The sequence below is a fragment of the Castor canadensis genome, chromosome 16, assembly GCF_047511655.1.
Source record: "Castor canadensis chromosome 16, mCasCan1.hap1v2, whole genome shotgun sequence".
Classification (NCBI taxonomy): Eukaryota; Metazoa; Chordata; class Mammalia; order Rodentia; family Castoridae; genus Castor; species Castor canadensis.
This window is the reverse complement of record NC_133401.1, coordinates 56,842,266-56,862,929: the sequence shown is the minus strand read 5'-3', so window position 1 is coordinate 56,862,929 and position 20,664 is coordinate 56,842,266. Positions and strand designations below refer to the sequence as shown.

The 20,664-nt window shown below is 46.7% G+C and overlaps 1 protein-coding gene and 2 long non-coding RNA genes across 5 annotated transcripts in view; 2 read left to right on the top strand and 1 right to left on the bottom strand.

Annotated features, from left to right (window-relative positions):
* Window positions 1-16,405, top strand: part of LOC141417839 (uncharacterized) — a 63,430-nt gene extending 47,025 nt beyond the window's left edge. Inside the window, exons 4-6 of the long non-coding RNA XR_012442454.1 lie at window positions 1,734-1,844; window positions 3,443-3,556; window positions 8,882-16,405. This is a non-coding gene — a long non-coding RNA (uncharacterized lncRNA). The remainder of the gene's footprint in view (window positions 1-1,733; window positions 1,845-3,442; window positions 3,557-8,881) is intronic.
* Galnt10 (polypeptide N-acetylgalactosaminyltransferase 10) overlaps window positions 1-20,664 on the bottom strand; it is a 252,371-nt gene that overhangs the window by 19,719 nt on the left and 211,988 nt on the right. For all 3 annotated transcript variants that reach the window (XM_074057060.1, XM_074057059.1, XM_074057061.1), the window contains exons 7-8: window positions 17,873-17,990; window positions 3,126-3,233 (exon numbers count right to left, since the gene is read on the bottom strand). In XM_074057060.1, the coding sequence (XP_073913161.1) occupies window positions 3,126-3,233; window positions 17,873-17,990 (226 nt within the window). The remainder of the gene's footprint in view (window positions 1-3,125; window positions 3,234-17,872; window positions 17,991-20,664) is intronic.
* LOC141417840 (uncharacterized) overlaps window positions 17,984-20,664 on the top strand; it is a 43,972-nt gene continuing 41,291 nt past the window's right edge. The window contains exon 1 of the long non-coding RNA XR_012442455.1: window positions 17,984-19,829. This is a non-coding gene — a long non-coding RNA (uncharacterized lncRNA). The remainder of the gene's footprint in view (window positions 19,830-20,664) is intronic.

The following is a 20,664-nucleotide window of genomic DNA, read 5'->3' as shown; positions in this document are numbered from 1 at the left end:
AGATTGAAAAATCTACCATTAAATTTATATGGAAACACAGGAGGCCATGAACAGCCAAGGCAATACTCAGTCATAAGAACAATGCTGGAGGTATCACAATACCCAACTTCAAACTATATTACAAGGCAATAACAATAAAAACAGCATGGTACTGGCACAAAAACAGACATGAAGACCCATGGAACAGAATAGAGGACCCAGATTTGAAGCCACACAACTATAACCAACTTGTCTTTGACAAATGTGCTAAAAATATACGATGGAGAAGAAGCAGCTTCTTCAACAAAAACTGCTGGGAAACTGGTTAGCAGTCTGCAAAAAACTGAAACTAGATCCATGTATATCACCCTATACCGATATTAACTGAGAATGGATCAAGGATCTTAATATCAGACCCCAAACTCTAAAGTTGGTACAGAAAAGAGTAGCAAATACTCTGGAATTAATAGAAGGGGACTAGGAACTAGAGAAAAGGTTAGTTCAAGGAGAATTAACTTAGAAGGTAACACACATGCACAGGAAATCAATGCGAGTCAACTCCCTGTATAGGTGTCCTTACCTCAACTAGCAAAAACCCTTGGTCCTTCCTATTATTGCTTATATTCTCTTCAACAAAATTAGAGATAAGGGCAAAATAGTTTCTGCCGGGTAGTGAGGGGGTAGCGGGGAAGAGGGAGGACTTGGGGGGGGTAAGGGAGGGGGTGGGGGAAGGGGTGAGAAAGGACCCAAACATTGTATACACATATGAATACAAAAAACAAAACAAAACAAAACAAAAAAAACCTCAATGGGCTCAGGCATCTGTGTGGTCCTGCAGACTCACTCAGGTCCTGCTGGTCCTATGAGACCAGCAGAGGGCAGGGCTCACAGGGGAGGAGCTTATATGGAGGCCTGTGCACTACCCAGACTGGTTAAAGTCAAATGCAGGACACTGATTCAGGATAGACTGCTGAAGAAATTACATGCACGAGCAGACTAGGTAAGATACCAAAGCCCACTTGGCAGCCTCAACTGTAATATCCATGCTGATACTAACACTGATACCAACAACAGCAGCCACTATTTCGGGAACAACTGCCAGATGCCAGGTGCCTGTCAGACTGAAACAGGCTTGAATTCTGGCCTGAGCTACTTAACGTCCCCACATTTCACTTTCTTCAGCCTCCAAGTGGAAATTAAAAATCAGGGACAATTGAGGTTAGTCTGTGGGCTGCTTTCCAAGGATGCCTAGCTTAAAGGAAGATTTTACCAGTGTTTTGTTTCTGCAGTTAGCTGCCATCCAGGGTGTTCATCTACCCTTAAGTAAACAGGAAGTGATGGTGTCGCCTTATCAGAGAGTCTTATAAATAAGCTCTTGACAGGAAAAGGATGTTTTGGGGTGGGTCTTGCTCGAGGGTCAGAGTGTCCCCCTAGGTCTCTTGTAGCTGTAAGAGTCTCCGCCTTGGGCTTGTTGAGAAAGTGTGTGCTGTCATCCTACCTGGCATCCTCAGGGAAGACCAATGGCATTTCAACCACTTGTCTAGGGTGGCTGAATATGGAACACAATTCTGGGTGGGATGTGTGGTTAAAGCACTGATGACCATTAGGATGTCATTACAAATTACTACCACTAGAGGGAAGTACTGGCCTTCCTTTCTCTCCAGTGGTCCCCCAAAGCTGCTCTGCTACTTCCCAGTTCAATTTCATCCATGGATGGAACCTGGGATCTCCTGGCCTCTCAGTTTTTCTTCTAGGTCACTGGATGATGTCTCTCCCAAGACTCAGGGGATACAGTTCCGCACATCAGGATTGTCAATGGCAAGAGAGAAGGCAGTCACCTGAGGTTCCCGTATAGCTCCATCAAGGTAAAGCTGTGCCTGGACATTTCCTGATACCCCAGACCTCTCTGCTAGGCTCTCTTTACCCTCTGGGGAGGCCCCCATCGTTTGTTTTTCTTTTGTAGTCACCTTGATTTGTTTTTTTCAAAGAAACTTAAACCTCACTCCCCAAGGTCCCCGCCCGCTACCCCCCAAAAACCTCAGACTAACAGATTTCCATTTATAGCCAGTGGCCAATTTAGTTCAAGCAATTATTGATACAAAACAATTTAGGGCAATGAAAGTTTGATACATACTCTCTAACAATGAAAGTGGGGAGGGACTGGGAAGAAGAGAAAGACATTATTTATTAGCCACATCCCCACCTCCAACTTTTAGACACTTTGTCTCAGGCTTTCTCAAACGTGCCCCACCACCTGTATCTAGCTAACCTATTTCTTTCAATCACCCATGTCTAACTTTGCACCTACTTTAGCTTAATCCTAAGTAATAATATCTTCGACATCACAAGGTTGCTATAATTCTTTTTTTTTTTTTTTTTTGTGGTACTGGGGTTTGAACTCAGGGTATACACCTTGAGCCATTCCACCAGTCCTTTTTTGTGATAGGTTTTTTCAAAACAGAGTCTAGAGAGCTGTTTGCCTGGGCTGGCTTGGAACCACAATCCTCCTGGTCTCTGCCTTCTGGGTAACTAGGATTACAGGTGTGAGCCACTGGTGCCTGCCAGTTGCTATGTGATTTTTATTTTTTATTTTTTGGGTGGTGCTGGGGCTGGAACTCACGCCTCATGCACATGCGCTACCTACAGACCTACATATTATTTTTTAGTCCATATTAATTTAACACAGATAGTAGGAATGGGAATGCAGCTCATTGGTAGAGCCCTTGCCTAGCAAGTACAAGGCCTTATATTTGATTCCCAGCATTGGAAAAAAGAGTTCAGCACCCCCTCACCCATGCCAAAAAACCCCCCAAAACAAGGAAATAAACACATGAAAATAAAAACATTTGTGTCTACCATATAAGATTATTTTATGCTGCACATTACACATTAGGACACTGCATCATCTTCATAATTCTCCTGGCAATGCTAAGAATTTAAAAGAATTAGCTCCCTTTTAATATACAAGAAAACACAGGCACAGAGGAGCTAAGCGATCTTCCTAAGCCCATACATGGCTAAGCAGGGCTTTAAGCAAGTTCCCTTTACTTGGCTTTCACCTGGAGAGTGGGGCACATGCTTACACCTAGTGATTACTCAGCCTGGATCCTCAGCCACCCCTGCCCCCAGGAAAGCCACAACCTTACCCTGGCCAGGCTGACTCCAGCAGGGACCTTGTAGGGCACATACTTCCTATAGATATGGCCCACCCTGGAACAGGGGATGTCCTCCATGCGCCCCCCACACATCCATACCTGCAGGGTGAAAAAGGAGAAAAAAGATGATGGTTCTGCCTCCAATTCACAGTCCCTTGAAGACCAGCACACTTCAGTGTGTTCAAAGAAAGCCTTAGCCAGGTGCCTGTTAAAAACTATAGCAGAACTAACCATGCGGGAGGACAGTAGCAACAGTGGAGACAGCTAACACTTTTTCACAGGAAACTGTGCTAAACTCTGCTTTGTAGATTCAGAAACTGAGGCCGAGAGAAGCTAAGAACCTGTCTGAAGTCACAAAAGTGGAGGAGCCAGAATTCCAACCCAGCTTTAACTGACTGCAACCTAAGCTTTGAAGTGCTGTGGTGAGAACTCTAAGGCGGCATTGGGGGCTAGGTCGGAAAGATTTGGGGCTGGCATAGAGATGTCTGTCACAGCTAAGAGAGGGGACCAGGTGGCACTCAGGCTCTGCATTTGCTGATGCTGGCATTAGAGTACAGAGTTTCCTCCAAGATCTCTGAGCCTCCTGCAGCTAACGGCACGTCCCCTGGCCTCCTGGTCCTCTTTCTATGTAGTCTGCTTGCTAAGCCATACAGCTGGGTACCACAGCAGTGCAGGATCTGATGTTCCTCCTCATGGCCCCCTCCTAGGAGGAATAGCTGGCATCACAAAGGGCTCCTGACTTTGCCTGTGTGAGGGTATGACAGCAATCTGAAAGCATGTATATTCAGTACTGATTTATAGCCACCCACAGCACCAGCCTAAACAAACTCTCCTCAGCAGGCCTGGGTTCAAATACTGTCCCAGCCACTTACCAACTTTATGACTTTGATCAAGGCACATCTCCTGGACTCAGTTTCCTCATATGTAAAGGGTTAAATGAGGGACTGGGGGACAAGATATTGCATGTAAAGTACTTAGCACAAGACTTGGCACAAGTTGTGTTAGATAACAATTATTAACTCATACATTTGACTAATTGAGTACCTGCTCCAGGCCAAACATTGTGCTGGGGACATACAGCAATGAATAAGTCAAAGTTCCCACTCTTATGAAAAGGGAGTACTGTGACCAGTCTATGAAGTGGCCCCTAAATGATGGTTCCTCCTAGCATCTGTGACCCTGTGTGGTTGTTTCCCAAATGTATCACATGGGTATGGCCCAATGTAACCAGTTGGACTGTATGGGAAAGATGGCCATAATGAAACTGTGCCTTCCACCTTTCTCTCTGGGGTCATCTGCTTTGGGGAGCCAGCTGCCATGTTTGAGGACACTCAAAGCAGTACTGTAGGGTTACTGGGTATGTGGCTCAGTGGGAAAATGCTGGCCTAGCATGACCAGGCTCTGAGTTTGATTCCAACCCTGGAAAAAAAAAAACAAAAAAAACCAGAACAACAACAAAATCAAAGAATAAAAAAGAAAGGAAAGAAAGCAGTGCTACGGAGTGGTTCATGATGAAAAGAGTCAAGGCTTCCTGCCAACAGCACTCAGGTGCCAGTCGCATCAGTGCACCACCTTAGAAGCAGGGGCTCCAACCCAGCCAAACCTGCAGACAACCATGGCCTGGCTCACATCCTGACTGTAACCTCATGCTAGGTCCCTGCCAGAACTCTCATCACAGCTGCTCCTGTTCTGCCTGGGAGAAACTTGCTGATTATGCCAAGATGCATGCTTTGGGGTAGATCCCCTGGTGTCAGGGACGGGTTTACATCACATGTGCTACCCTCATCAGTAGGAAAAGCCTTGCTCGGGAGGGAATGTTTGAGGTAGGACTTATGTGACCAGAGGTAAAAGTAACATAAGGATCTGAAAGGGAGAGAAGAGCAAGTGTGAAGGTCCTGAACAAAGAAGGCTGGAGGTCTGGAGCATAGGGCAGGAGGGGAGGCCAGAGAGGGACGTGGGGGCTCTCACAGGGTCTGGCAGGCAGGGTAAGTCCTCATAGGAAGTCTTCAGTGAGGGAGATGACATGGTTTAATTTACATTTTACACAGATGACTCTGCCTGAGGGGTACAGAGGGCCTATGGGGTGCAGGCCTGGGGCAGCCTCCCAAGAGTCCAGGCTGCCATGATTTGAGTCAGGAGATGGCTGTGGCCATGGTGGTACCCAGCTGCATCTGGGACGTTTTTACTAACCTTGTTTCCGTATTCTGTCACTTGTGGAATGAGGGGTAGGAGTGGGACACTCACAACCTCATTTCTGTGCATAAAACTGGAACAGCTAGATGGAACAGGAATCAGGGCTGGGATTCAGATCCTCATTAATTAGGCCTCTTGCAGAGCTGCTCTTCTACCTTATGTGGAAGGGTCCTTGGTCCTGTTACCTTCTGCAGTCCGTATCCCTAGCTTTGGTTTGCTAAATCCCTGAACTTCTCAAGGGGGATATGCATGGGGCTGCAATTAGTGGAAGTGCTGCTTGGAGAAATGCAATTATATTCTGATCTTGGGGGAGAAAAAAATCGAGCAAGTCAATAGAACAGAACACTGGTCTCAAGATAATGGGCTCCTGATGGTAGATTAATGTCAAGGCCAAGCCAAGAAGTTTATTTTCAAAGCAGGAGATATTGATCAGGCGCCAGCATCCCATAAGAATAATTCTTCCTTTATACAAAGTGACTGATGTGAAAGTGATGCTTTTGTCTGGCAAATACTGCCCAGGTCACCACTGGGCTGCCCTCTGCCTCTCTGGGTAGAGGCACTGAGCAGATGGGGGACACCTTGCCCTGCTGTATTTTTGAATGTGTCCTGGGCAGCTGGTTAGGCTAGTGTCCAGCTCCTTTGACTCCACATTAAACTTGCACTGGCTGACAAGGCTCTGACTGGCAGGGGGACCTTCCTTTGTGCAGATGGATGATCAATTTCCACAGACCTTTGGCCTTAACCACACTGGTCATCAGCCTGAAGGTACCTGAGGAACCAAAGTGACCTTGATCTGATGACAGGTTGTGAGGCATCCAGTGTGCCTTTAGAGTCTCAGAAGTATAAAGCCCAGGGGAGTTCTGGCTTGGGATGCTGGGCTCGCTCACTCCATGGTCCCTCTGGTCTGGATGAGATGTGCCAGTGGCTTACTCAGAATGGAGTTTCTTCTGAGAGGCAAGCTTGTTCAAAAAGCTAAAGCTACTGTTGACTCCTGAGTCCTCTGGAATCATGCAGTGCAGGGTGCCCAGAATGCACCTCATGCAGGGTGATAATACCTGTCTGAGGGACTTGGGGCCCTGTCCCCACACATTCCTTCACCCTTCCCTCATTCCACTCACCTCTTGCTCATCACAGGCTCCTCCCTCTATCCTGAGCACTCTGCCCACCCTGAGCTGGTCACCTCCTAACTCACCCTTCAGGTCCCATTAACTGCCGCCTCCTCAGGGGTTTCTCTGACATAGGCTTCATGGCTACTTTATGCCCACTCATGGTCCCTGCACTCTTCCTCCACTACTTTAATCCAAAGTGCAATATTAACTATCCACAGGTTATGTCTCAGGTGCAATCCCCTGCAATGTACCTGTTGCCTTTGTCTATCCATACCTCTTCTCTGTTTGGGGACGGTCCTCTCAAATGTACTCCCTGGGGCCCATGACCAACTGACCAGCTGCTGCACTGAGTCTGTGGGTTCTGAGGCTGGTGTAAGGCAGGGTAATAGGTATTTTTTGGTTGTTATGTGTGCTGGTCTGGGATGGAGGGCCAAGAGGACACTATTAGTGCTGCCAGTGGCCACTTCTGCTGACACACAGTGAGGGAGGGCCTGCAGCAATGCAGCCAGCACAGAGGAGGAAGATGCTGGGGATGGTGAGAGATGCATGCTAGAGATCTGTGCCCAGTCATGCTGAATCCTCCCCCAACTTTTTCTGACTGTTGCCAACTTAAGAGGGTTTTATGTTGCTTTCAGCATGAAAGTCCTTTTCAGCCCCTCTGTGCCCCTTGGACTCCATGTCAGTGTGGGCAGGAGTTTCATCTGGCATTTGCCAGTGACCCCCAGTATCTGGCACAGTGCTTTGCCCAGTCCTTACAAACTTCATGAAGAAGCAAATAAACGAACACTGATGCAAAGTTTCAGAACTGGGAGCTGACTGGACTGGAGACCAGGGTACCAATCTTTAGCCTCCAGAGGAAATAGCCTGTGCCGTCTCTGCTTCTGCTAATCTTACTTAGCCCTGGGTGGGGAGCTGGCCACTGTTGGTTCCAGTTCTGCTTCTGGCCCAGGTCACTCTTTGCATCTCAGGCCCCTCCCTTCCTGCATGGCTGAGGCAGTGGTTGTTTAAGACCCAGACAACCACACATTGTGGCCTGACCCTCCCCTTCAGCCCTCATGCTGCCATGTTACCTGTGTGACCCTGTGCAAGTTGTTCAGTCGGGGGAGCCCTACTCCCCCTGGCTGTGCATGGGATGGCCATCTCCAAGGCTGTGGAGCTGTCATGAGACAAGCATGAAAGGCACTCAGTTTGACACCAGGCCCTTAGAAAAGATGAACACTAGTCATTTCTCCTTTTAGAAAGTTGAGCAGTGTCTTGACATTATACAGCCTTCACCCTCTGCCCAACATCATCATGTTTTTAGACCACCATTTTTTTTTTTTTTGGTGGGACTGGGGTTTGAACTCAGGGCTTTGCGCTTGCAAAGTGAGCACTCTATGGCTTGAGCCACATGGCCACCATTGTGTCTTTTGTTCTGTGGCCTGGTTTCCCAAAGGAGGAAACAGATTCAGTGAGAGGAACCAGTTCTTCTTAACTGACTTAGTGGAAAAACCTTCAACTGATCAAGAGACTGACAGGGCCAGGTGGGGAGGGACAAAGTCGCCGGACACCACCTGGGGTCTCACTGTCTGTGGGCACTGTCCTCTCACCTAACCACAGGTAGAGACCAGTCAGTGGCAGAGATAGGGAGCTGAAGGGACGGCAGCAGCCAGATCACGTCCAGCCCAGAACCCATTGCATTTGGGATGGGAACAACACAGGCCACCAAGGTGACATTTTTGCAGTCTCTCTTCTTGTGGCATGTGGTGTCTGATGCCAGCTTTCTTCCTAACTTGGTCCCTCCCTAATGCCTGCCTTGGTGAGGGGACGCAGCTGCCTGCTCTGAGAGTCTTGTTGCTCCTCTACAAGGAGCTTCCAAACATATCCTGCCAGTTGGGTTCTTGGTGCCCTCGTGCTCCCCTGTGGAGGAGTCTTGCCACTAGACAATCACAAATCCATTGTAAAAGCCTGCTCCCCATTCACCTTCATTGCTGCCGTGACTTATTTTATTAGCAAACTTCTTTTGTGTGATGACAGGCTTCATTATAGTGTCTATAAAAGACAATTACTCACTCTTATCTCCTAAACTGAAGAGGAAAGACTCGGGGTGATATGCATCAGGAGAACACAAAGGAACCTGACAGTGCTGAGGCCATCCACCAGGGGAGGGGACCTTGGCAGGCAGTGGCTGGTGCTGACCTCCCTGCCAGGAAATGGCTGCCTGGAAAGTGACCAGCAATAGCACAGCTCATACTGCTATGCCAGGGAGAAGAGCGCAGCCAGCTATGGCCGTTGCAGTTGGCATCCTGGCTCAGGACCACCATAGTCCTAATCAGCTGCACTTTGGGGGCACAATGTGATGAGAGTTGCCGCCCATTACCAGCATTTGCTGCATGCTGGAGGCACTGAACTTGGTGATCATTGCACACAGTTCTGGAATTAGTACTGGAGTCTATTCTCTTCCAGGTGCTTCAGCAAGTTTTGTCAGCCTGAAAGCCCTTTTCCTCAGCTGTGAAGTGATAAAAACAACAGCGCATGCATGTGTACCACTTCCTCTGATTGGAGTGAGGCCGAACTGAGATGAGGCAAAGTGAGGAGGACACTGCAAGCTATCCATGTGGTGCCACCCAGACCTGGGGCAGCTGCTGGGGGACCTGCATGAAGGCCACACAGATCCCCCAGTAAAGAAACCCTTATTATTTTTGAAGGTACTACTTCTTTATTTTTGGCAACATTGGGGTTTGAACTCAGGGCCTTGTGCTTGCTAGGCAAGTGCCCTACCACTTGAGCCACACCCCCAGCTACATTTGCTTTTATTTATTTATTTGCTTTTAGTTATATTCCTGATGGGGTCTTGTTTTTGCCAGGGACCAGCCTTGGACTGAGACCCTCCCACCTCTGTCTCCTGTGTAGTTGGGATTATAGATGTGCATGACCATATCTAGCCTGTTCTTTGAATAGGGTCTCTCTAACTTTTTGCCTGGTAGGTCCTCCTATCTCTGCCTCCCAAGTAGCTGGAAATATGGGTGTGAACTACTGTGCCCAGACCTTGAATGTACTAGTTTTGAACAAGAAGATAATGCTTTCAAGACTTCTTCAAACGTCTTACCAGCATTAAATGACCTCAGGCATGCTAGTTTGGGATGTTTGCAATGGTTATTGGATGCAGTTGATAAAACGAAAAAAAGCATAACAATTTTACTTTAGTTTTGAAAACAACTTTAATTTACTTTTTAGTTAAGAAATTATTATTATTTTGGTATTGGTGGTTGAATCCAGGGCCTCAAGCACTCTAGTACTTGAGCCGTGCCCCCAGCAATGTATTACTTTTATATAATACACTTTTAAGCATTTGTGTGTCTCTGAGCGTTTGTAGGTAACCACCCCAGATAATGGGTGGTTTGACTCATATTTGGAAACACATCATATCTCATAGCACCACCCCTTTACATATGAGGAGAAAGCCTGCTGAGATCAGGTACCTCCCTGGGTTCCTCAGCGTGTAATGGCAGAGCCTACGATGGAATCAGGGCTGGGTCTCCCAGACCTCCAAGGAGACTGCACCTTCCTGGCTCATCCCCTCTTTGGGCCTGTTCTGACCCATCATGGCTTTCCTCAGAGACCTCTGACAGCACTTGTATTGCATGCAGAGCAAGTGTTCACCTTGGCTTGCTATCCAGGCCCTTGGCCACCTGTTTCCAAGGCCTCCTACCCTCTCTGCAACCTGGCTGTCACATGAGGAGGCTGCTGAGAACCAGCTGCCCCGGGCACAGATGCTCTTCTTCCCCTGCAGTGTAGCCCCGAATGAACATTCATTACTTCCCTCATCCAGGCACACCCCGATTAACTTTGCTTTAAAGCTCTGTTGGAAGAAATGGGTCAGAAACCAGGTGCCAAGGGTGGACCAGTGATATAGAACCTGTTGGACAACCTGCCCATTTCCTCTGTCCTTCCACATGTAAGCTGGAGTTCTCTCTGCCAAGACCCATCTGTTCTTCACAGCTTGAGTGGGCATCAGAATCACGGTGGTTCAGCACAGTTTTCTGGTTCCCACTCAGAGCGTCTGACTTGGGTGCAGCCTGGTAACTCCCAACTCCACTAGCCAGGTGATGCTAATGCTGCTTGTCCAAGACCACACTCGAGTGTCACTGTACACCAGGGCAGTGACTGCCTCTCTCAGGCGAGTGTGTCTGGCAGCTACACTACATCTCCTAACAGCCCTGCGAGTTTGGGATTATTAGTGTTTCTTTGTAGATAAATAAAAGCTCAGCAAGATAGGGCAGGTGACTCCAAGGACTCACTGAGTGTTCAGATCTGGGCCTGGAGCCAAGGCCCTTAGCCTCTCTTACCAGCCTCAAAGCTCTTCCCTTCACTCTTGTCTTCCTGCTGCCGCAGCCAACCACAACAATTACAGTGCTATTGTTCACAGTGACCATTCATTGACCATTTATTATGTTCTAGACACTGAGCTAAGCTTTTAGTATATTTTGACTAATACCATGCTCACAACTGCATTGTGAAGTAAGGATTGTTCAATCCTCATTTTATAGATAAAGAAGTAAAGCCCAGAGAGGTTAAATCACTTTTCCAAGGCCACACAGCAACTAGCTGATGGAACCTGCACAGAACTCAGGGCTATGTACTTAATCTCTTGCTGTTCTGTCTCTTTTCCTAACATGAGGATAACAACCATAACAGCTGCCAATTGTCAAGTGCCTCCTTTTCATCTGATTCCAGGCCTGAGAATGTACTACAACACACCTTTGATGAAGTTGTTATTACCATTTTTAGCATACAGTAGCATCCTCGGGTGTCAGGGATGGAGGAAGCGAGCACCAGGCTCTTCACATCAGCATTGCAGCTGGATGGAGACAGAGCACTAGAAAGGGGCTGACAAGGATGGGGAAGGGCACTGTCATGAAGACTAAGCTGGTGGCTCCAGGCCACCCTTGCCACCTGGACCAGCCTTCAAAAGCACTTCTCTCTCCTATGTAGTAACTTAAGGGCTCCTCTGGGCTAGTCTGACCTCTGGGCCCTTCCTGTAACAGTGGCCTCTCTAAATTGGGTACAGCTTTCCTTTACCCTCTCCATCAGGTGGGCTAAGATGAGCTTGTACACCTGTAAGTTTACCATGGCACAGATACCTTTCTGGCTGGGGGACTTGGCCTGTCACCTAGACACTCTGGGCACTGAGTTTCATTGTCACCCTTAACCACTTTCTGGAATATGTTCTGCCTTGTTTTTATACATCCTATTTCACTTAATCTTTTTTGACAACACTGTGAGTTTTATGGGAGAAAAATCTGAGACTTTAGTGATTGTCAATTTTTATCTGTCTGAGGCAGTCCGGGACTGAGCTGTCCTTTACCCCCTCAGACAAGGTTTTGTATCTCTCTTCAGACCTGACGCTGGGGATTCAATCTCAGAGCCTTCCTGACTTTTGCAGGAAAGGATGAACTCCACTGAGTCCCTCCTGTGCCTTTCTATCCTTCTCTTGGCCCTGTAGGCCAGCCCCATGGATGCCAGCACCTGTCCCCACCTCTCTAAGGCAAGGGCTGTGCCTCTGCACCCTAGCACAGGCCCAGGAGGTCCCTGAGGTATGCCTGGGAGGTGCTGGTGAGCTGGGCCTTCCCTGGAGCTGACATGTCTGTGGTCTGGCTATGGTTTTCCATCTCTGAACATGCAAACAGCCTAAACAAATGGGTTGGAATGTGTACGGGGCAGGATGGGTTGGGACTGCTGAGAAATCAGCATTTTTTCCTTCTTTGTTACAAAATATCTGAACTTTTTTCCTGACTAGGGAATTAATATGAGTGTATTATGAATGTATTCAATGTAATAGACACACAGTAGGTGGAAAGGGACAGCTCCCTCTGTAGCCTTCTCACCCCCAATGGCTTCTAGGGACAGGAAGCCTTCCTGGCACCAAGAAAGGGGGGAGATGCGGGTGCAGGCTTGGGCATGTTGTGGGGATTAAACTAGTGCCAGGCACAGGGCTCCATATATTACTTAGTCTAGTTATCAGTAAACATTAGGATATTCTAAGTTTTTTTCCTTCTTTCTTTCTCTCTCTCCTCTCTCTCCTCTTTTTGGTGGTGCTGGAAAATGAATCCAGCATCTTGTGCATCATAGGCATGCACTCTGCCATCAAGTTGTGCCTCCAGGCCTTTGCCATATTTAAAAAAAACCTGAACATGAGATACTGTGTGTGTGTGTGTGTACATACAAGCTATTTTTCATTCAACTCAATTTTGGAGACATGTAACTTCTTTCATGAAATAGTGTATTGTTTGGTGTGCTCTAATGTATTTATCCTCTAAGGAAATGCATTTGGGGCACAGTCCATCTTACTCAGTTGTAAGTAGCACTCCAATAAATAGCTTCTACCTGATCTTTGCTCATCTATGGCCTGTCTCTCTTAGATAAACTCCTGGGCATGGAATTTTAAGTCAGAGAATGTGCTTGCCCTGAAATGTAACAGATTTTGGAAAGTTGCTGTTTACAAAAGGTACATCCACTTACAATGCCGCGAAGCCCATAAAGTGGTTCTGCTTGGATACTTTTGCTCCCCTGTAGTTTATAGTTGAAGATATTTTGAACCATGGGATACTGTGAAGTCCCCTCCCTGCTTATCCTTCCGCAGCCACCTCTAAGACCCTTCTCCTTAGCTGTGTAAGCCAAAGGTTCTGCCTCATGGGGTAGGAAGGAAAACAGGATAGCATCATCTAGATGCAAGGGCCAGGGAGGCGGAGTATTTGGCTCAGGTTCCCTAGATAGATGGAGAACAGAGACAGAAGCCAGGCCCTGCCTTCTCACTGAGCTCCTCGTCCACCACATACTGTTACCCAAAGATGGTGCCCTAAGTCTGGGAAGAGCAGTGCAGTTTTATCACTTGGAAGTGCCACTAACTGATAGTCCCCAACTTAGGATGGTTTGCCTCAGGATTTTTAAACTTTACAGTGGTGCAAAAATGATAGACATTCAGTAGGAACCATACTTTGCATTTGGGTCTGTTCTCAAGCTAGCAACATGTGGTAAGACCCTCTCTTGGTGCTAGAAAGCACAAGAGCCACAGGTCCCAGGCAGCCCTGTGATCGTGAGGGGAAATAGCTGACACTCCAGTGTGCTGTGTGGGTAAGTTGTGATGCTCAGTAGGTTAGGTGGATTCAATGCACTTCTGACTTACAGAATTTTCAATTTACAGTGTGTTTATCAAGATAAAACTCCATTGTAAATTGAGGAGCATCAGTATTTAAAATACCCATGTGAGCCAGGGACTGGGGGTTTACAGATAAACAAGATCTACTCATTACCTCCAGAGAAGAGAGGCAGATCCTTGGGGCATGTCAACATAGGGACTCAGAGCCATGCTGGGAAAGTGGAGATATGGGGAGGAGGAGCCCACATGTTGGAGTGGTCTTTAAGCAGGACAAGGATTCAGGTAAGGCCCATAGGAGGCCACCTGTGTGAGCTGGGATCAGAGGGTTAGTGGATTAACCAGACCAAGGAAAGATGCTTCAGGGAGAGTGAACAGTGTGGGCTTCCAAAAATAGCCCAGCACATGAGCCTGCTGCTGTGGATAGTTCTGTAGGGCTGGGTGAGGGGTATCTGTGCTTTTCCCTGTCCCACATTCATTCCCCCTTCTGTGCACAGCACGTGGACTTTCCATGGCAGAAATCCACATGTTTTCTCCTGGCCCCAGATGGGCCTGGCTGTGGCTGGCCAGTTAGGATGTTGCTCAGGGATGGCTAAGGGGCCAGCAGGCCAAGGAGATCAATCTGGAGACTTCTGAAGAAAGTCCCCGCTGCGGAACTCTAGGTGACAAAGCCTCCCTGAGAGGGAAGCCAACCTAGATGAAAGCTGAGCCAAGGGTCTGAGACAGACTGAGCCCAGATGAAGGGGCTAGTCACTGGATCCAGCCTATAATATCTGCCCTGGAATTTCAGCTGTGTAGGCCCATCAATTCTGTTTTTTTGCATAAATCAGATTGACTTGGTTTTGATCACCTGTAACAGAAAGTCCAGACTAATGCAACAGGATAAGAGGCAAAGGGGGAAGGCAGAGAGAGAAGTAAGGGGCCAGCTCATAAAGGACCTTACTGGAGTTCATTATTTATCCAACCATGAGAACTGAGAGGATTCTAACCACCAAGCAGGGGAACTCTGAAAGTGTGGCTGTGTCTCTGGGAATAAAACCTCTGCTTGGGGTTGGGGAGAGGAAGAACCAATGACTCCTGAAAGTTTCTGAGCCCTTGGAACATCTTTTCTGAGGGTTTCCCATCAGGATAAATGTGTGATCTGGAACCAGAGCCAAATTATTCATCCATCAGTCCTGATGGCACATACCAATTTCTCTTAATTTCCGACCAGTGTCTTATCTCTGTTATCAAGAAAAATGGGGGATCTTAGCAAAGATTAATCAGAGGAAATATGGCCCTTGGTAGATGCCCAGCTCTGGCAGATGAATTGCTCATCTAGGCCCCTCACCCACAGGCAGGCCTTCCTCAGGAGCTGTGCACAGTGCACTGTCAGATGGGCGGTGGCTAGCTCTAGAGCCTGTGTTCTCAAAGCCAAGGGGGAGAGCCAAAGCAGACAAGTCTCCCTTCCAGACCTTGGGGCCTCCTCATTACACCATCTCATTTCCCCTGGAAACTGACAGACATAATTGGATCAAATGGAAACACGAGCCAGCCTCCTTCCCACTCCTGGATGAGAGACTTCCAATATGGCTTCATTACTAAGTCTTTTGTAAATAAAACTGGGTGGAGAAAAATGGCATTTGTTCTGCCATAATTGCCTGATGAATAATATTAGATGGGTCTTTGAAATCCACAGAATGGAATCATTTTGGTCCCAGAAATCCCTTTGTGCATATTTTTCTTTATTCACTGTTTTATAGAGGGAGTTTCTGAAGGCGGACTTGTAGACTGAGGAGCTAGGGGAGTGTGGAGCTCATTCTGGCCAGTGACACAACTGCTCTGAGCATTCAGCCAACAGATGCTGATGAGGTCTTTCCATGTCAGGCAGTCCTGTAGGCACTAGGAATGTAGCATTGAGTAAAACACAAAATGACCCCTGACCCACTGAAGTTTACATCCTGGTGAGAATTCACAATTTAGATGGGCCCACTTCTGGGAACAAACTTGGAAGAATGCTTCATAAATAAATGTCTAGTGACAGAATGGGGAACTTTGAAGTTAAACTCTGTTGATTCCTTTGGTGTGGCTTCACTGTATCCATGGAACATATTTGGAAAAGTAGATCGCACTGGCTATGGATACTGAATACCTATGCCATCACACACTAACCCCACACCCATGGTGGACATGACTAACCAATCATTACTTTTTCTGATGAGCTTGGATGCAGCCTCAGAATACATATCAGCTCAGAACTTGGGCAGTCACTATCAATGGACCAAAGGTGGCTAGTTTTCCTCTCAAATTACTTCTCTGATGTCCCCAAAAGAGGCCCATGAAACTCAGTGGGCCAAAGCATAGGTGTTAGGGTCAGCAGGCTTGGGTTTAGGCCCTGGCTTAGTTACTGGGTGATCTGAGCTGTACTTGCCTCCTTGTGAGGTGGGTGTAGTGGTTCTCACCACTCTACTAGGTTGTTATGAGGATTAAATAGGCCAACAAGTGTGAAGGGCCAGGCATACTGTCCTGATAGCTCCAGCCAGGACTGGAATTCAGCTGTGACACACCAAAGGGGATGCACATTGTTTACAGTAGCATCTGTTCTGTCTTACTGCTTATTGTTGTTCCATCATAGTTATTTTTTGAGTATCATCCTGGATATTAATATTAGTTTATTTGAGGGACTGGCCCCTCATGGGAGACAATTTCAGAGATCTGGAGGTTAAAACAGACACAGGCTGCTTTTGAAACCAAAACAATATTTCAGCCAGGCATAGTGGTACACACCTGCAATCCCAGTACTTGGGAGGCTGAGGATGGCGAGTCCCAGGCCACCCTGGACTACACAGTAAGATTCTGTTTCAAAACTAGAAAAATAAAAAACAAATAAGCAATCCTCCTCTTCTTAAAACAAAATAATATACCAGTAGAATTCTAGGTAGTTGTTTTTTTTTTCCTAATCAAGAATTTGTGTTTCTCAGTTCTGAATTGCTCAGAACTAATATTTGAAAGTGATAATAATCTTTAGGATACTTATTAAAAAGCACATAATAAGCATGTTCTCATTTAATCCTCTCAACAACCTATAGAGGTTAAAGTATCACTAAACCCAATTTATAGAAGCAAAAACTGAGGCTCAGGAGGTGAGGAGTACTTGTCTAGGGTCACACAGCTGGCAGAAGTGGCAGAACTAGGATCTAATCTTGGCTGTCTGCTGCTAACTCCAAAGTCTTCATCACTGTGTTTGACAATAGCCCTTTGCATTGAAACTTGATGCCCAACTCAGGATTCAGCTCAGTTACAGTGCTGTCTCTCGAGGGCTGAGGATTTGCCTTGGCTAGGTCCTTCACATGCTGGAAGTTGGCTCTAGTGGACCACAAGGACACAGGACAAACTAACCTTCCCCTCATATAGGCTGAAGTTTCTTTACCTGGGAACAGGACAGAAGCCCACAAAAAAGAGACTGTAGACCCATGTTACTAGCTGGCAATTTGTTGCTAATTAACTCCTTTATAACCACTGTCAGAAAGCTTCTATAGCCCACGATCAGACAGATTATAGTAAATGCTTATTCACTGCATCTTTAACAATTCCTGCCAATTATTAGTTGCTGGCTGTGTTGTGGGTTGTGTTCTAAGCACTTTCTAGACATTACTCAATCTTCACAGGACCTCTATAAAGTTTAGTATTACTACTGTATTTTGGATGAGAAAAGAGAGTAAAGCAAATTAATATAACTTGCCCAAAGTCAGATGGAACTGAGACTTGAATTTAGATCTTTCCTATCCCATGATTGGAGCTTTTATCCACTAGTCTTTTTGTCAAATTCCTGACAGATGTGAAAGGGAAGACTTTTGAGGTTGGCCAGGAACCACTAAGGCCAGCCTGGAATTTGGGAGGCCACACGGATGTTGTCAGAGCAGAGCATTCAGCTAGCCTGTGTATGGTGTCTGGCTTTCCTGGCTCCTCTACCCCACTGCTGGCCTGCTGGGCATCTCAGTCACAGACTCAGCATCTTGACTTAGTGAGACTTTTCCTGTATTGACATCTTAAGAAGAGATGCAAGGCAAATGCTAGTCAGCTGTGGTGGAGACCAGTCTTTGGCAGCCTGAAGGTAGACCCCATGCTGTCCCAACCTTCACTGCCCCTCCTGCCAAGGAGTTACCCACTGGTTCCTGACTTCTCCACCTGAGGAGCAGAGGGGTTATAGAACCCTGTGGCCTCTTGAGTCTTTCCAGGTTTAGACAGTAAGCATGCAGCCCACCAGGATCAGGACCAAGAAAACTGCCCAAGAAAAGGAGGCTTCTGGAGTGTGTGCTCACCTTGAAGGAGATTTCATACTGCTCCCCTCCCCAGATCTCCAAGCCTGGGTCGTAACCACCCAGCTCCCAGAACCACTTCCGATCCACAGCGAATAGCCCACCAGCCATCACAGGAGATCTGTCAGAGAAGAACAACATGGTGTGAAGACACAGCTGTCCTATCTGTGCCCTGTGGTGCAGTCTGATGACCCTGTTCTCCAGGTCACTGATGGTATTCTAAACTGCTTCTTGAACACAGCTTGTCTACCTATAATGCCAAATCCCTTCTGGGTGAGATCCCTGGCTATCCTCTTTCTTGCCTGTCACTTCCCTTCATAAAAGCTGCATTTAACCAAACAGATTCAGAGTTCCTTTACATGATTATCCTCACCTGAGAATACTTGTGAACTGAAATCACAGTAGTACTTTCTCCCCCATGGGCTTTGTAGCTGGAGAATATAGTTTCCCCCTCATTACATGGCCTGAACAGGTGTTTCCAAGTCTGTCTGTGCTGTAGAATCTCTTAGATGAAAAACAGACAGCTTGCTGGACCCTCTTTAGACCTATTGAAACAAGCTCTGGTGGGGGAGGGTGGAGATTGGGTGTTCTCAACCACACTCTTTCAATGATTTGCATTAAGTGAGCCTAGCACACAGACACTTGTTCTGCTGTGATATCTACAGAAGAAGCCAGTCTATGTTCTTCCAGTTAAACTGGAAAGTAAGATTAGCTCCTTTCATTCATTCTCTCATGGGTTTATTCACTGACGGCCACTATGAAGGAGTGTAGTGGGGCAGCTATCTCAGCATGGAAAGATTCAGAAGACAGGTGGAGTCTAATAAGGGCCTCCAGGAAGTATAGACGAGCACTCCAGGAATGTGCCTCCAGTTTTGGGGAATGAGAAGGAGGGAGGGGTTTGGGCTAGGAAGGATGCTCAGAGGGGTGGCATTCAAGTGCTTTGTACAGTGGAGAATGGTCAACAGGAAGACATTCAGGAAGGAAGCGGCATCAGCAAGGCACAGAGATCCTAGTGCTGCCTTACACAGGCCTGCACCTGGCAGTACTCAATTAGTGTTTGCTGTGTGAAAAATCTATCAGAGTGGCTGTGTCCCTGTCTGGATCCACTGGAAAATTCCAAACTTTCAAACCAAACGTCCTAGTAGCAGCCTTCACTCCATTTCCCAGGCTGGCCCTGGGAAGAGGGCTGATGTGAAAAGATCATGCCACCCCAGCCTTTCTGTAGCACAGAGTGTCTCCTTGAAAAGGATCCCCTTGAAGATATACTGAGGGCCTGAATATGCCAGGTGCTATACTGAACTTCTTTTTATCAAGGCTGCCTTGAATTCAAGATCTTTCTACCTTTGCCTCCTGAGTCTAAACTTACTTCTTAACAAAACAAATTTACTCCTCTCTGTGACCTCAAGAGATAGGCCTCATTATCATGCACTTCAATCTTGCACAGATAAAACTGGAACACAGACAGGTAACTTTCTTGAGGCTCCACAGTCACTAGTCACACTGCTGAGATGTGAATCTGTCCTCCAAGCCACAATCCACATCCCTTACCACAACACCGGGCCTCCCTCAGGAAGGAACAATGGAGCAGTGGGTGAGAGTGGAAAGGACAGGGGAACAGAAATTGCTCCCTTACCCCCACATCTAGTCTCTATTCTTCTTAACCAGCTGTGTCATACAAGGTGATGTCAAACTGTGCAGTTCAGGATGGCAGCCACTGGCCACAGGTGATGACCAGGCACTTGAAATGGGACTGGTCTGAACTAAGATGTGCTATGAGCATGAGACAACATATGTGATTTCTGAGACTTGGCATGAAAAAAGTTGTATAAAAGAACTCCTCAATGATTTCAGTGTTTATTACAGGATAAAATAACTCAGCCACTAAGAAGAATGAAATTATGTCATTTTCTGGAAAATGGATGGAACTGGATGTTGAGTGAAATAAGCCAGTCCCACAAAGGTAAGTATTTTTGCTCATTTGTGGAAGCTAGGGGAAGAACAGACGAACAAACAACCCAAACAAACAAAAACACCAAAGTTATGAAAGTAAGAGGGACTACTAAGGTGGTGGAAAGGGAAAGGAAGGAGGGGATAAGAAAGAAAAATGGGGGGGTGAATATGATCAAATTCCATTGCATGCATGTATGGAAATGTCATGATGAAACCCCTTACTATGTACAATTTAATATATACCTATAAAATAATATTTTAGATGTACTGGTTTAAATAAAATATTAAAAATGATGTTTACTTATTTATCTTTCTTTTTTTGTTTTCTGTGGTGCTGAGGATAGAATCCAGGGCCTTGCACATATAAAGCAAGTGCTCTACCACTGAGCTATACCCTAGACTTTCTCTTTATCTTTTCCAGTTAAAAATCACACATGTGGCTCAAGTTCCATTGGATAGTGCTGATGTAACCTCTTGGCTCTGACTGCTCATCTACACAAAGGAGGAATAGCTGCACTTCCTATTTTACATCATAAGTACATTTCTAAAAGTAGCCAATACTTTAAGAAGGCACAGTGTCACCCATGTAGGCTCCCCTTTGTCTTCTGAAGATTGTGGGGTTTGGGTTTTTTGGCTGAAGTGTTAAATTCAGCTTGGGGAGGCAAGAATTGTTTCTGACTTGGTGCTTCCTAGGAAATCAGGCCCAAGACTGCACGTGAAAATTGGCCTGGATGGAAGCCAATGGCAGGCCGGGTATTAGCCTGAGGCATTTTGGATGCCTCCTATCCTGTGCTGTTTTCTGCTGTGTTCAGCAATAATAACAATTCTGAGTGGCTAGTGCATGC